The sequence below is a fragment of the Apaloderma vittatum genome, unplaced genomic scaffold (genome assembly GCF_000703405.1).
Source record: "Apaloderma vittatum isolate BGI_N311 unplaced genomic scaffold, ASM70340v1 scaffold39074, whole genome shotgun sequence".
NCBI lineage: Eukaryota > Metazoa > Chordata > Aves > Trogoniformes > Trogonidae > Apaloderma > Apaloderma vittatum.
In genome coordinates this window covers 1-14,551 of record NW_009715009.1, presented here as the reverse complement: position 1 = coordinate 14,551, position 14,551 = coordinate 1, and the positions used below count along the sequence as shown (strand labels likewise).

General features: G+C 46.7%; 1 protein-coding gene across 1 annotated transcript; it reads right to left on the bottom strand.

Annotated features, from left to right (window-relative positions):
• Window positions 1-479: 479 nt before the first annotated feature.
• RBM5 (RNA binding motif protein 5) lies at window positions 480-14,548 on the bottom strand (the record flags this gene model as incomplete). The annotated part of the gene is made up of 22 exons (XM_009868952.1): window positions 480-1,104; window positions 1,682-1,811; window positions 1,890-1,987; window positions 2,485-2,559; window positions 2,701-2,880; window positions 3,324-3,395; window positions 3,476-3,622; window positions 4,095-4,259; window positions 4,795-4,886; window positions 5,139-5,217; window positions 5,555-5,640; window positions 6,169-6,241; window positions 6,330-6,407; window positions 6,622-6,709; window positions 7,162-7,259; window positions 8,174-8,334; window positions 8,471-8,536; window positions 8,696-8,756; window positions 9,428-9,511; window positions 11,844-11,917; window positions 12,406-12,475; window positions 14,400-14,548. Coding segments are annotated over 22 exons (2,252 nt in total), but the record flags the coding sequence as incomplete, so codon positions are not given.
• Between the last annotated feature and the right edge of the window lie 3 nt (window positions 14,549-14,551).

Genomic DNA, 14,551 nt, shown 5'->3' with positions numbered 1-14,551 from the left:
AGGCAACCTCAGCAGAGGTGGTTCACACATGCCAGCGCCCAGTATCTCACGGCGTTGTGCCGAGACAAGGCCAGGCGGAGCACAGAAACCTTGCACCAGGCTCAGGGTTCCCCCCGCAGGTATCTCACAGGCCGGCTCCCCCTTCCCTTCAGCCCACCACCCCCAGAGGGGCAGCTGGTAACACCCAGGTGGCCCAAGCAGGACCCACAAAAGCTGCAGAAGACCTTTGTGCTGGTCGTCTCCTGCTCCCATAGCTATGGGGTACAAAATCTGTTCCTCCACCAGTCAGCATCCACGCTGAAGCCGAGGAAAGTGCTCGGAACAGGGCCCAGCGCAGCCCAGGGATGGAAAGGACAGAGGGGAGTGAACGCCCGTGTGGAGACCCCAGGATGAAGCCTCAATCAAGGAAGAAGCAGAACCACAGAAAGAATAAATAGGATTAGCAACTTATTCTTCATTCATCCACCGAGAAACAGAAATAGGGTAATTTTTGGATGTATTTCTTTTGGAAATGAGCCAAACTGGCAACTAGAATCAAAGTCTTCAAAAAGTCTATACAAAGATGTATTATACAAAATGTACAGGAAAGTTCTCCAAAAAAAGCCAACCAGACAGACAATACAACAAAAGGAGAGCAGAAACAGTGTGAAACCACAGCTAACAGGTCCTGTCCCTGCTCCGGAGGGCAGAAGCGGCATCTGGACAACACGCTCCAAACACAAAATACATTACACTATATACAGGTCTGCGTAAAGATCGGCATCCCCTTTGGCCTAACCAGGAGCTCTCCAGCATGAAGTTGGGGCAGTTCAAACAATCTGCTCGTGGAAGTGTCACATGCTGAGAGGGGCAGGGAGAAAAGTCCAAGGGAATGAGATGGTCAACTCTAACCCATAACCAAAATACAGCCAGGCCACCAAGGCTACAGAGTTTAACAGTCAGTTCTGCGTAACAAGTGCTTTGCGGGCCAGAGCGTGTTTACTCCATCTCTGTGAAGCGAGCGAACATGGCTTTCCGCACCGCGTCCTTATACGAATCTGCAGTGGAGACACCGTACGAGCTGCCCTTGGCTCCCAAGCCAGCTCCTCTCATCCGTACTTGGGCCTGCAAGGGAAGAGAGACACGCTTCAGCTCTGCAGCGAAAGGCCACGCCACCACGCAGGACACCACAAGAAAAACTCATCAAGCCCCACCAGCTTCTCAAGGTTTCCTGCGGATCCTGCACAGACACACACGCCGATACCAAGAGATCAGACTGCACACAGCATCCCGTACTCGCTGGCTTCGCACGGCACCAACTCCACCCAAGAGCAGCCAAAAGGAAGCTTCACAAAACACAAGTTCCCAGCGGTGCAACCCAAAGCGCAGGGAAACGCAGGGAAGCCAACGGCAACCCACACTAAGCAGCACCCAGGCGCATAGCTCGAGGGCAGGCCCAGCGCAGGAGCCACTTCTCAAGGAGGGAAGCACAGCCCTGCCTGCCAAGTTCCAGCTCTACCCCAGCTTTAGCATCTGACAGGAGAAACACAGGACAAACAGGAGCGCGAGCCAATGGAAACGGAGACAGCTTTGCTACGGACGGCGTGGTTTCTTTCGTAAGAGATCTTTGGCAGTGTTTCTGGATTTAAAAAAAAAAAAAAAGGCACCAAACATCATGGAGGAAGCATTCATCTCTACTCACCTCAATGGGTGCTGTGATGCCCTGGCATTTTCTTCCCAAGCCTGAGCCTTCCCTCCAGCCCATGGCCTGCAGCATTTTGTTGCCTATGTTGCTGTTGTCAAGGCCGTCTTTGGTGGGCTGCTCATAGTTGCTGCAAGAAGAAGAGACGAGTTAACCAAATTGCTCGTTTTGCATTGAAGCAACCGCCGAGGAGTTTTCAGATACATACACGGTGCCAGCGTCATAGACCTTCTTGCGCTTTGGCTCGGGGGGCTCGGGGATGCCATACTTCTCCCGCCTCTCAGCTGCTCTGTCTCTGTATTTCATCTGCACAAGGTAACCAGAGCTAGCACCGATTTCAAGACACGTTTGCTCATTTCTTTGCAGCATTTCTGAGCTATGGAAGGAAGCTAAATGTCTGCTGTTACAGAAAGCTCTCCACTGCAGCCTGCTAAAACCAGGTTTGACTAACACCACAGGAAGGAGAACCTCAAACCCCTGAAGCACATCAGAATCTGCATTGCTGCACGAAGAGCCTGGCCCCAACATCTGCTAGATTAGCTGCTCATCACCACCCAAAGGTTTCTGATCTCAGAAACAGCCCTGAGCTGGAGGCAGAAGGACCCTCCCCTGACAAGCAGAAGCTGAGGGCCATGAGACACTTCTCTCCATGTTAAAGAGAGCTCTGAACAGCTCTGAACCTTGACCCAAGAAGTGGTTGGCTTACAAGGATTATCTCGAGTGACGTGTGTGTCAGGATAAGGAGAGCTCAACATAACATCTGTGCAGGTGTTCCATTAGCTACTCATCTGCTCAACACTGACCTCTCTCTCACGCAGCTCCAAGGCTTCAAGTTCCTGCTCTGAAAGCTTTGATCTCCTGTAGATATCCATGTTTTGCTGAAACAAGAAGAGATTTCACATTAACAACATGAAATGCACAACAGCTCTTCCTAATATGACTTCTGGAAGATGTACGATCCACCTGCAACTATTTTTGCTTTAAGAGGAACAGTTTTCCCAACATCATCACGCAACTACCTTGTGCAAGTCAGACAGCTGCTGGTGCCGAATCAGAGCATCTTTGTTTGGGAATTGCCTTCTACACAGCAGACAAGCCATCTTCTTCCAGTCAGTCAGCTTCTCTTCCTCATTCTCCATTCTTTCCAGCAAGTCCTCATCGTTATCGCTGTCGCCGCTGTAGGCAGCCACAAGACCACGCTGGAAAGGAAAGGCAGCGTTACATGGACTGCAGCAGTGTCACCACAGGGCAGAGAAGAGCTGAGAAAGGCAACAGCAAGGCTGCTGTTGATGTGTTTGTTGCACAGGACGGACAGCACTCAAGTCTCATTACTAAGGATGAAATGCAACTGAAAAGAACTACACATACTACAGCAGCTGCCAAGAGCTCCCACTAGCCAACAACGATATGAGTACCGTGTTTTTAGAAATATCACAATCTCAACCGAGTTCCTGAGGCCTGAAGTAAACACGGCTTTTCCCTGTGTATCTCAGTCATCCTGCCACACTTGCACCAAACCACTGTAACCACCACAACCTTTCACAGATGATGCTCTGGAGATGAGGTTGGAAAACAAGTACCTCCTCTGAAGTAGTTCACCAGTGACTTCTGGTAACACCTCTGTCAAGTATCTCTTGCTCACCTTCAGCGGATTTTCATCGTCCCCATTTTTCAGCACCTCCGGCAAGATCTGCTGTCTCTCAGACAGAGCTCCCTGGAGGAGACAAGAGTACAGTGAGAACAGAGCTCTCTGCCACACCACACCCTGCTTTGCACTGCTGCCAGCACCTTCACCTTTTTCTCGAAAAGGGCAAAGCCTGCATCTGCAGCCGCTGACTCCTTCCGCTCCTCCTCCCTGGTGCTCAGTGGCTGGAAGCTGTTCTTGAAGTTCTCTTTCTGCTTGTTCAAACTCTTTGCCCAGCGCTCCATGTCTTTAGCAATCTGAAACGCAGAGTGATTTGCTCACACAGCTCCCCTCACAGCTATCAATCTCCTACGACACAGATTCCATCTCGCATACAGTTTCCAGAACAAGTCATCCCACTACCTTTTATTTTTAAATCACACGACACTGGATGTAGTGCAGCTGCTTCCCTGTATACAGTGTTCAAAGATACCGCAGCTTGCTTGCTTTACTGTATGAACCCTTCTTATCAATCTAATCCTCTAAGTGACGGCTCAGTTGTACTCCCACTGGTCCTGGCACGATTCCACATGCGTTCCTCCTATGCAGAGCTTATTTCTGCGCTGAAGCCTTGCCAACTCCACCTCTCCTCAGCCTTCTACAATGCCTGCAAATTGCAGGCACGCGTCCCACCAAATAACCTAGGGTTCTCTTTGTCATGAAAAGGAGAACTATTATCTCATTTCGCAGAAGACTTCAGCCACGTCACAATCTCATTTTGTCTTTTACCTGTTGAGCTGTTTTACTCTTGGGCTTCTCTTTCTTCTCCTTTACTTCTTTGGTGGTGGTTGTGGTGGCTGTTTGTTGGTATGTGATACCTTCTGCAGCAGGCATGTAGGTCTCCTTTTCGCCATCCCAGTAAAGATATTGCTGGGTTAAGGCATTGTAGTAATACTGCCGGAGGAAAAGTGAGTCAGACGGTTAACACTTCACACAAACCTAGCGTCCAAGGGAGAGCCCAAGCACGCTGTCCGATCCAGGCTACCGCATCCAACAGGAAGGCGCTTTGCAGAGTGTCCAAACAAGTTCTGCAGACTCCACAAAGGACTCAAAAAGCATGAACTGGCTGAAGCCTCTGCCACTAAACACAGGTGTTCCGCCCAACAGCACTACGGAGGACCTTCTGTCTCTCCGAAGAGACAACCCACCAGAGTCACGTGCACTACACTGCAATGAAATAGCTCAATCACAGTCTGTGACAACTGCTCATCCTGTACGGGCCAAACTGTGAGAAAATTAAGAGAAGGGAGAGAAAAAGGAAGTGCTATACCAGAGAGACGTCAAGGCCCAGTCACAGGCAAGCTGCTGAGAGTTACCTGCTACATTCCGTATTCTGTGCACCTCAGAGAGTTAACTTAGCTCCCATGATCAGAGGCAGGGAACTAACGGACCTTAACAGTTAGGACAGGCAGGAAGAACTTGTGTTTACCTGGGAATTAGGATCATAGTAGAGCCCTGTTACAGGATCGTAATAATATCCTGAAGATTCATCATATTGGTAGGTGGAAGTATCAGGGACAGCTGTAAAAACATTAGAAGTGTGGGACATGGTTGTTACAGTCAAACAGGTATCTTTCTACATTTCCGGCAAAATTCTGACATTATTAGCAGCCATGATGGCAGACAGGCCTGTGAAAAGCTCTTTAATCACGCGTGCAGAACACTCTCCAGGGACAGCTTCACCACTGACATATGGCGATGCAGCACTCAAGTCTCTCTCTGGTCACACAGTGACAAGATACCTGTGCCCAAGAGCAATTCCCAACTGCTTACCGTACTTGGTTCCAGGGACTACACCCGTCGGGGCAGCCGTCTGCGCCTGAGTGCTAGTGCTAGGTGGTGCTGATTGCGTCTGAAAAACACCCAAACCCAGGAACCTCAATTAGAAAATTTGTCACGGAGGTGCAAGAAAACAAGAACAGCAAGGCAAGGCATGAACAGCCCACACCACGCGTAAAAAACAGGTAGCTCCTCTTCACCAGTACATACAGTGCTCACCTTTAACAAAGAACGAAACCACGACAGAAAAGAAACAGCTGATGACTTATGACCACAAGCACTGTGACTAAGCCATGGACACTCGGGAGCTTCGCTTTAACACCCACTTTGAAGAGCAAAGCCCACAGTGAAGCCAGACATCCCACATAACCCTGGCGTCAAAAGCAAGGAGTAATTAATGGTGCAATTACCGGAGAGTCAGGTGAGTTTGTCTGTTGATTATATAACTGAGGACTCTGGGATACAACTGCAGCTGTGGTGGTAGTGACCGGAGCGCCTGCCAAGAGAGAGCAGTAATGGGTAAGCCAACTAATTTGTAAAAGAGTACTTCATCCTAGGGCTAAAATTACTTTGTTTACAGTTTCAGCTCCTAATTCCAGCTCCAGTAGCCAAACAAGGCAATACACGTTCAAAAGGAGACAGATACACAGTGGCTATTTTCTAAGATGACAAGGAACAGTTTCCTTTTCAGGAGGAAATATTCTGTTCTCAAAGTCAGTGATTACTGGCCTCAGACAGCTGCTAGCACTGAAGATCTGTCTGAAGCTCACCCAGTTCTCACAAATTCAAGGCTTTTGTCCATAGTTTGAAGCAGAGGCTGCTCTCCCATCTTGCAGACTAGAGGTCCCACTTGAACAAATCTGTTGCAGCTCTCTAGCAACATACACTCATTCAGACATCCTGAGAGCAAAACTAACCAAGTTTCCCTTCACCCAGCAAACTAACATAAAGGCTAACATAAAATATTGCTATTGCAAAACTGCTGTTACATACAACACCATTTCCCACACCTTGGAAGTACTACCTGATATGGTAGCTGCATCCGTGTCCACAACTCCCCCTTGATTTTGGTAGTACTGCTGATAATCCTGGGAGTACTGTGAAGGGGAACAAATGACAACGCAAGATGAGCAGATGCCCAGATTACAACAAGCTACCAGTCACAGCACAATCACCACTACTAACCTGAGCATACTGTGTGTAGCCATCCTGTCCTGACTGGAGGTAGCTGTAGTCAAGGGTGCTGCCTTCTCCAGTCTGTGGCTGAAATTCAAGCAGGAAATTTTTGTCAGGAACAGGTTAAGTTACTTCATTTAAGAATTTCAACTCTGCTGAGGCTCCAGACTAACTGCAAGAGCTGATCCGCCACAATAACTTCAGTCAGTCTAACTAAGCAACTGGGCAGCAGCAAAATTACAGGCAATACGCTTTGATTTTTAGGGAAAACAAAATAAGAGCAACAGCCTCCAAACCATACCTGAGTGGATGACCACTGAGCTGCAGCAATGGCGGTACTTGCCACAGAGAAGGCGCTGACTCTGTTACCATCTGGGAGAAGCAAGTCTCTGTAACCACAAAAATCATGCATTTGAGTAAATACTGGTTTTTTCTGAAGCGTCTCCCTAGGCAAGGGAGTAGAGTCCACCCTTGTGTGCGGATTTCTTGGCAGTTACAAAACATTCTGATTGTAATGAATGAGCCAGCAAGTAAAGGAACTTTAGGTTCATTGCAGTATAGTCAATAACGAGGGAACAAACATGGTGTGTACGCAAGCAGTTACGCTGTTATGTTCAGAGGGCTGGAAATCGGAGCGGTAGGAAGCACGCTTTCACTCTCTTCACACACACAGGGAAGAGCAGGATGCATGCAACACAAGAAACTGAAGAGAAGCTAAACTCTGGAGTGAGAGTAATCTTAAAAGCCTGCATGACAACAACAAATGTAACACAAATGGTAGGGGAGGCGGGCACGGAGGGGATTAAAAAAAGAGCAAAAACCAACTGCTATCACAACTCACTTTCTGGCACTCTTTGCAAAATCAACACCAATTGTTTTGCCATCAATTTTTAACGGTGGCTGAAGACTCTGTAAAATCTGCAGCAGTTGAGAAGCATCCTACAACAAGAAATACTCATTATTATGAAAGGCAGGTTACTGAGGATTCAAAAGTTCCCAAAGCTCCAGCTTTTCATACACAGCCCCTAAGAGCAGCTAAAGCTGTAAGAACACCTCCATCAATGAGATCGATCACAGCCCACGCGCACACAGCACAGGTTTCCCCGGGCCACTGAAGAGTATTTACTCAACATCTTCTGAAATCTTAGCTTTAGAAAATAGATGTTTGCCCCAAATTACTGCAAAAAGGAGGCCAGCAGAGACTGAAACCAGGCACCCCCTTTTCATCCAGTAAAGTGTTCCACCTAAAGCAGGTAGAAATGGATCAAGCTGCTGACCGAGTTTAGTATACGCAGAATAGAGATTCTACTGCCCTTCTCGGACCGTGTCAGTATTTGACCTTCCTCACAGTTAAGAGGTTTTCCTTTCCTCACTGCAGTTTTAATTTATGGCTGTTGCCTACTGTCCTATCCCTGCACAGACTCTAGAATGTCTCTGCTGTCCTTAAACCCTCCCACTGGATGCTGTAAGAAAGCAGCAAGGTTCTCCTCCTCCCCGTTTTCAGGGTGGAAGCAGCCCAATTCTGTGGGTACCCTCTCCCACACTATATGCCCCAGACCTTAATTTTTATGATCAAAATACATTCCCAGACGTATTGTTTTTGTGATCCAAGTGTGAAACTAGCCTTCAACTCAGAACAGCACTCTGTTACAAAAATAGCTTTCCAATGTGCCCACATCCTACCACCTTCTTTCCAAACTGCAGCTAACGATGAAAGGTTTTGACACTCTGAGTGTCAATTAATTCTTGGTAAACTGAGGCGCTCCTTCAGACACCTCACAGGCTCTAAACGCTTTGGCTACAGAAGCACGTTAACAAGTTGTTTCTCTCCAGCGTCTCAGTATGGCCCTCACCATGGCAGAAGACAGCTGCACAAATGCAAAGCCTCTATTCTGCTGAGTCTGCTTGTCTTTGATAAGACGAATATTATTGACTGCCAGAGACGCGTAGGGAGACAAGGCGGTCATGATGGATTCCACCACCGTGTGAGGAGCAATGTTTCGGAGAATGATGGCTGAGGAGAAAAGAAAGCATGACATCAGTCGAGCACCCAACAGCTTTCCAGAGAACCTTACGCTCTTCAGTGGGCAGTCTTGAGGTACAGGAAGGATTTGCATTTCACGTTATAAAATAACTCAAAGGTAACTTACTATCACAGTAATAATCCACAGACTGAACGGCTTCTGCTGCCCCAGGTGGTACCTCCTGTTCTGAATCTTCGTAAGAAGAGGAAAATATTTTAGTCACAGTACGGCTCATTCGCTGAAACTCAGCACTTCACAAGCCAGCCTAGGACCCCGAGTGAACTGTTTCCCACACAGGACAGAAAGTTTCCCACAAAACCAAACACAGCCAAAGAGGTAAACATAACGTACCGAATTTGTCCGCCCCACAGCGGAAGCATTTTAGCCTCCTTCTGAAGTTGTAAAGGCAGCACTAAGAGAAACAAGAGAAATCTCGTAAGAATTAGTGTAATTTCTAACCGTGCTGGCATTTGTTGTACTATAACAAAAACTAGTCATTGACAAAGAGTAACAAAACAAAGCCAAACCCACCAACCACAGTAATCCAGAACAGCAAAAGCCACCCTTGTGTCCACACCACACTTGCTTTTCAGAACATCCCAGCTACTTTTTCCCTAGAACTGCTGAATCTTTTAGTTATTTTAACCACGTGGTCTTCAATTTACAACCCCAGAGGTAGTAACTATTTTAAAAAGCACGTTAAAACAAAACAGAGTAGAAAACAAATTATCTTTATGGGGACAGCCCCATCTTCATCTTACTAAAGCACCTCGGCCGAGGCACACACAGCAGCTTGTAACAGGGCTGCAATTCAATGCTACGTTAGGCACCACCAAACAGCTTCATATTCTAATACAGCTCTCTGCCCAGTCTCTGTGTCTTCTGCAGCAACCTCTCTGCCACTCAGTCTTTGCGACCAGAGCTACAAAACCTTTCCGTGCCCGCATCTCACAATTCCTATGATGTCATACGGACCAGCAGCAAGAGCGGGTCTGAATCACCTGTCGCTCTGCTCAAACCACTGAGCTGGTGAAGAGCGCTGAGGAAAAGCCAATCTTCCCCCAGGACAAACCCACACTATACCTTGTTGCAAAGCCAGTCCTCAAATTTAGGCCTGGGGTTGCTGTAGTGCATCGCAATCTGCTTCCCTTGAATCACCAGCTTTTTCTGCAAAAAAAGTGGTTGCAATTATTCCCATATCGAGGCACACATGTCCATTTTCCCATGGCAGAGCACCCTTCGGAGGAATCAGTGCTCCCGAATTACAATGGACAACATATGGGGAGGATGTGGAGGACAACCACCGCCACCTACACCCTTCCCATCCAATCCTGCAGAGAGGAGGACGAGGGCAGTAAGAGAATGGGATGTGGAGCAAAGATAAACGGAATCAGGGAGTGTTGAAAAAGCTGCCAAACACTAAACGCTGACATGGAACCAGGAAGTGTCTCGAAGGAGACAAAGTCCTAACCTGCTGCGTTCAGGATTAACACGTTTTTAGGAGTCTCTTTGCCCCCACATTTCTATTCACTTCTGGCATCGCACTGAGCGACTGTTTAAACATGTCCTTAGGTGACCGCTTCACTTCTTCCCCTACTCCAAATACCCCAGAGTTTTTAACAACCATATTACTTTTCCAAGCACTTTCTTCAGAAGTGTCCCTTTGAAAATACAGTAATTCCTCCCAAAGGGACCCTGCTTAGACTTCTTGGAGGCTGGATTACAAGTGCCATCAACCGAAATGTAACTCAGAGTGGTTTCCTTTGACTAAAGCATCAGTTCAATTGGAAGCCTGCACGAGAGGTTTGTGTTCTTCATTCAGGCAGGAGCTCTCCAAAATGAGTAACTAGACCGCAAGTGAAGCTTCTCCAGGGGTAGGAAAAGTTCATAATGCTGTCAGCATGTCCTCTCACTCTGACTTCAGAGGAGTTAGGAATTTACATCTGCTTAAGAAGCCTTGATTGTCAGCCTCGCGCTGCGCCAAGCGCGGGTATGCAGAATGCCCTTTCAAAACACGGCCATCGGCAGACTCTGGTCACACCGGTGCAAGTACATCTGAGGAAGCGCCCGTTAGAGGCCAAACCCCCAACATCTTAACCGAGCTATTTTTATAGCAGGCTGGCTTACTGCAGAGGTACCACGGGAGTGTCAGGACCGGTGGCTTCTCTGGTAACAGGGTCTGAGAGAGATCTAGCATGTAGCGTGAACAGGGCTCTCACGTTCTGCACAACTAAAGAGGGCAAAGCCATTTCTCCTACCGGCAGGAGGGAGGGTGGGAGGGCCCAGCACTCACTGGATATGCACACACAGAAACAAAGCTGCTGGCATAGTCGCAAGACATCGTTCTTTCATCTAACGGGCAGCAACCGGGCTGCTGGGGAGACTCTACATTTTCCCTACTACTAGGGTGGCTGGTTACCGGAGTGAATTTGAATACGTTTCAAGAAGTTATGCATCAGCACAGCTTTGTATATATTAAAATTATCTGGTTTCTGAAAATATGCTCCGTGTCAATTTCTGGATGGAAATCTTTCCGCTGCATCCATCAACACTACTGAGCAGCAGGTCAGGAAAAGAGAAATCGAATACTGGTCTCCAGCTTCAAGCAGTCACCTGGGGGTGTGACAAATGAAACCCTGTTCTAGCAAAAGGCAAACGACAACTTCAGTCTGCTGAAGCTGCCCAGAAATCCCATTACAGAGCCATTGCTTCATGCCTAACACAGAGAGAGCAGGATCGCACTCCTCATGCTGCCCAGCGACCTCCACATAAAATACTCGTTTTATACAAAAACAAACAAACAAAAGAGGCTTGATATGCTCTGCTCACTTTTGAGAGTATTTTTAAACTCTGTTGTGAAAACAGACTACAAATATTCAAAAAGCAGCAAAGGCGAAATGGTCTGCAGTGCAGTAGGAGAGCCTCACTGGGAAAGAAACTGGAGGACCCATTGCATTTTGGCTCCTTACCAAGTCATAATCCAAAAAAGCCAAAATACACAGCATAACATATGCAAGAACTCGCTCTCTACCAAATTTGGTTGGAACAAACATGGTTTTTATCTATGCCAGTTCTCCCTCTTTAAATGGGGGAACACACTATCACCACGAACTGACACTTCTCTTTCAGGGCCACCACCAACGTAACACGGTGATCTGGTGCTTTCTCTGACAACAGAGAAGGAAACATCAAGTGGAAATAAGCTGGGTTTTTCTAAGGACTACTTGCTGAACCTTCACAAGCCAATTAAAACAAAATCACTGAAAATATGGCATGTTTTATCAAGGAGTGCTCAAAATAGTAAACTTTCTCTCATAATTTTACCTGATATTCTGTTCTACAGTTACAAATTTTAATATATACAAAGCTTTTATTCTTTTAAATCACTGTTATGGAACAAACCACTCCTTCCACCTTTTTTTTTTCCTTTTTTTTTTTTTTTAAACTGTACAGACTTGTTCCATTTTCAGGAATATCTAGACTTGGTGAGTGAAGCAACCTGATTGGCTTCCATCCAGCTGGTAGCATCTTGAAAGTGATAAAACTCCACGAAGGCGAAACCACGGCTTACACCTAGAGACAGCATTCAGATATAGACGGGATACTTGTGTTAGTCAGTTCCTTTAAAACAGGCGAATCTCTCTCCAACTGCTTCATTACTTCACGACAAAGCAGCTTTACAAATGCGACGTCAACTGCTGGGATCTGCTCGTTATTTTGCCATGGCAAGGAACCAAGCTGCCTTAACTGGCTACATTTCACTCGATTTGAATCCATGTTTAAAGGTAACCATGCAACACACTACACATTATTAAACGGGTTTATACTAGTACTACTTACCAATACCTGTTAACAAAACCCCCTGTAGACAGACTTCTTCTAACATGTTGACCAGCTATCTAAAAGTCTTCCAAAAATCCACGTTCCTTAGCCATGGCAAACGTCTTTTTGTTTATTATTTTTTTTTATTGCACGTGCTTGCAGTTTGGGGACAATTCTGGATACTCTTTTGGGCTGGGGAAGAGGAAGATCATGTCAAAAACTGGATTAAGAGCTCTCACCTGTCTTTCTTTTCATCAGCCTCACGTCTGCAGGCTGAGGACCTTCAAAGGACTCAATAAGCTCGCGAATCTGCATGAAAATTTAACCAGACAGTTACATTTTCAGATCTTGGCAGACAGCCAGAACAGTCACAGAAGCAACCTACCTTACAGTACACACAAGCAGTACATAGAGACATAATATTCTCAACACTATCTCAGGGAAAAAGAAAACCTTTTCTGTAGAGAGAATCCACACAGTCCTTTGCTATCAGGAACCATCATCTCCACTTAGGCCCTGGAATCATCCGGAATCTGAATCCCTACGATCCTGTGTTTTGGTGCCACCTGTGCAAGGCTTTTCCCTGCTCCAAAGTCTTTATAAAGAACGCTGCTCAGCATCCCTCTCTCTGCGTATCTAAATGCCCTGGCTCCTAGCAGAGGAAACCAGAACACTGTACTGCGAGGGTCCACAAAGTATGTTGAGCCTCACGCTACAGTTCTCATCCTCGAACAGTTCCCCTTCTGTTTTTCGGGGGAAGGGGTAGATTGCAAGGAATGTATTGTCAAACAAAAAGCTGAAGAGACATCAGTTCTTCAGCCATAACAAAGCTGCTGCAGTTGGGGCACAGGCTACATCCATTACTGCGGAGAGGCACGTAGGAAAAATAAACGCTAAGAAGACAAAAGGTTTTTCAGCAGCTCTTACAGAATTACATTTCACAAACAACAAGGGTGCTCAACAGACTCAAAACTGGTCTAAAGCTGCCCATTTACATGCTGACTGGAATTGACACCACCTGTGCAAATTGCTGTTTTCCATCAAAAAAAGTGGAGGGAAAAAAAAGAAAGAAAAATATGTATACAGTCAGAAGTGTCGCAGTAATGTTAAGATATCAACTAGTACTTCCAAGATGCATCATCTACACTCCAGAGTTGAGCGAAACTTTCCTATAAATTATGCTACAGCTATCTGCACAACTGTAGATCTACAACATTAATCCCCTCAGAAACAAAACCTGTTCTGAGATGTTGTTACAACATCTGACTGGGTTGTCCCATTTGGATGCAGGAGCCTACGCTTCATTAAGCACTTACGAAAATATTAGACAAGCACATAATGATTAAAAATAACAATATTAGGAGGATAGTGAATACTCAAAGAATAAAAAAGAGAAAAAAAAAATTCCATTTCAGAAACGGTGCCAAAGGACTCTCCGTGTCAGCAATCAATGCAGAAAGATCTCGGAGGCAGAGGCAAAGTCTGCCTGGAAACAAACTGGAATAGCTCAGCTTTCAAAGGGTTCCCCCTTGGCCCTCAAGTAACAGTTGTGAGCTCATATCTTGGTAATCAAAATAATCCAGCAAGGAAGAGGGGAAAAAAAAAAGAATAAAAAGGTACAAAATAATTTTTAAAAGCCCAAAGCTGATCACCTTCAACATCTTTCTGTTAAAAAAAATGAGGTAACTGTACATGGAGCTCATTTGTACATGCTCAGTCAGCTCCACAGCAGCCATTTTATGACTCCCACAGCTGTGCCCACACAAAGCAGCTTTGTGCAGGGGCAGGCTCTGCAGAGGAGCTCTCTGTGTGCCTGTAAGCCCACCAGGCAGAACTTCTGGCCTCAGTAAAGACCTGGAAAATTTCAAGGAAGTGCCTCCTCCCTGTCTCTCTCTGCCTCTCCCCCTTTCCCAGGCAGGGGGCGGGGGGAGAAAAAGAAGAAAAAAAAATACGCCTCATCCCTCCTATGCAGAAAGCAGAGTTTAACGCACTTAGAGAAAGCACCTGAACACACATGAAAAAAAAAACTATTCAGAGACCACCATGTTCGAGAGAAACCGGTTAACATTCAGCTGACCTCTGTTACTGAACAGGGGCGGTTTAGACCCTTTCAGGATTCAAAATGGCAGCGCGACCAACGCGCCGAAGCGGGGCCACCATGATGCTGCTCTCGACAAAATGGCAGCGGCGGCCCCGGCGGCGGGAAGGGCAAAGCCCCTTCCTGGCTACTTACATCGTTCTCCGTAACCGTGATGGGGAGCCCACGCAACATGATGGTTTTGCTTTCTTTCTCGTCGTTAATGTCGTTCCTGTAGTCGTGCTCTCCGTAGTCGCCGTCGGAGTGGTACCCATCCTCCGACTTGTCGCTGTTCCGGCGCTCCCGCT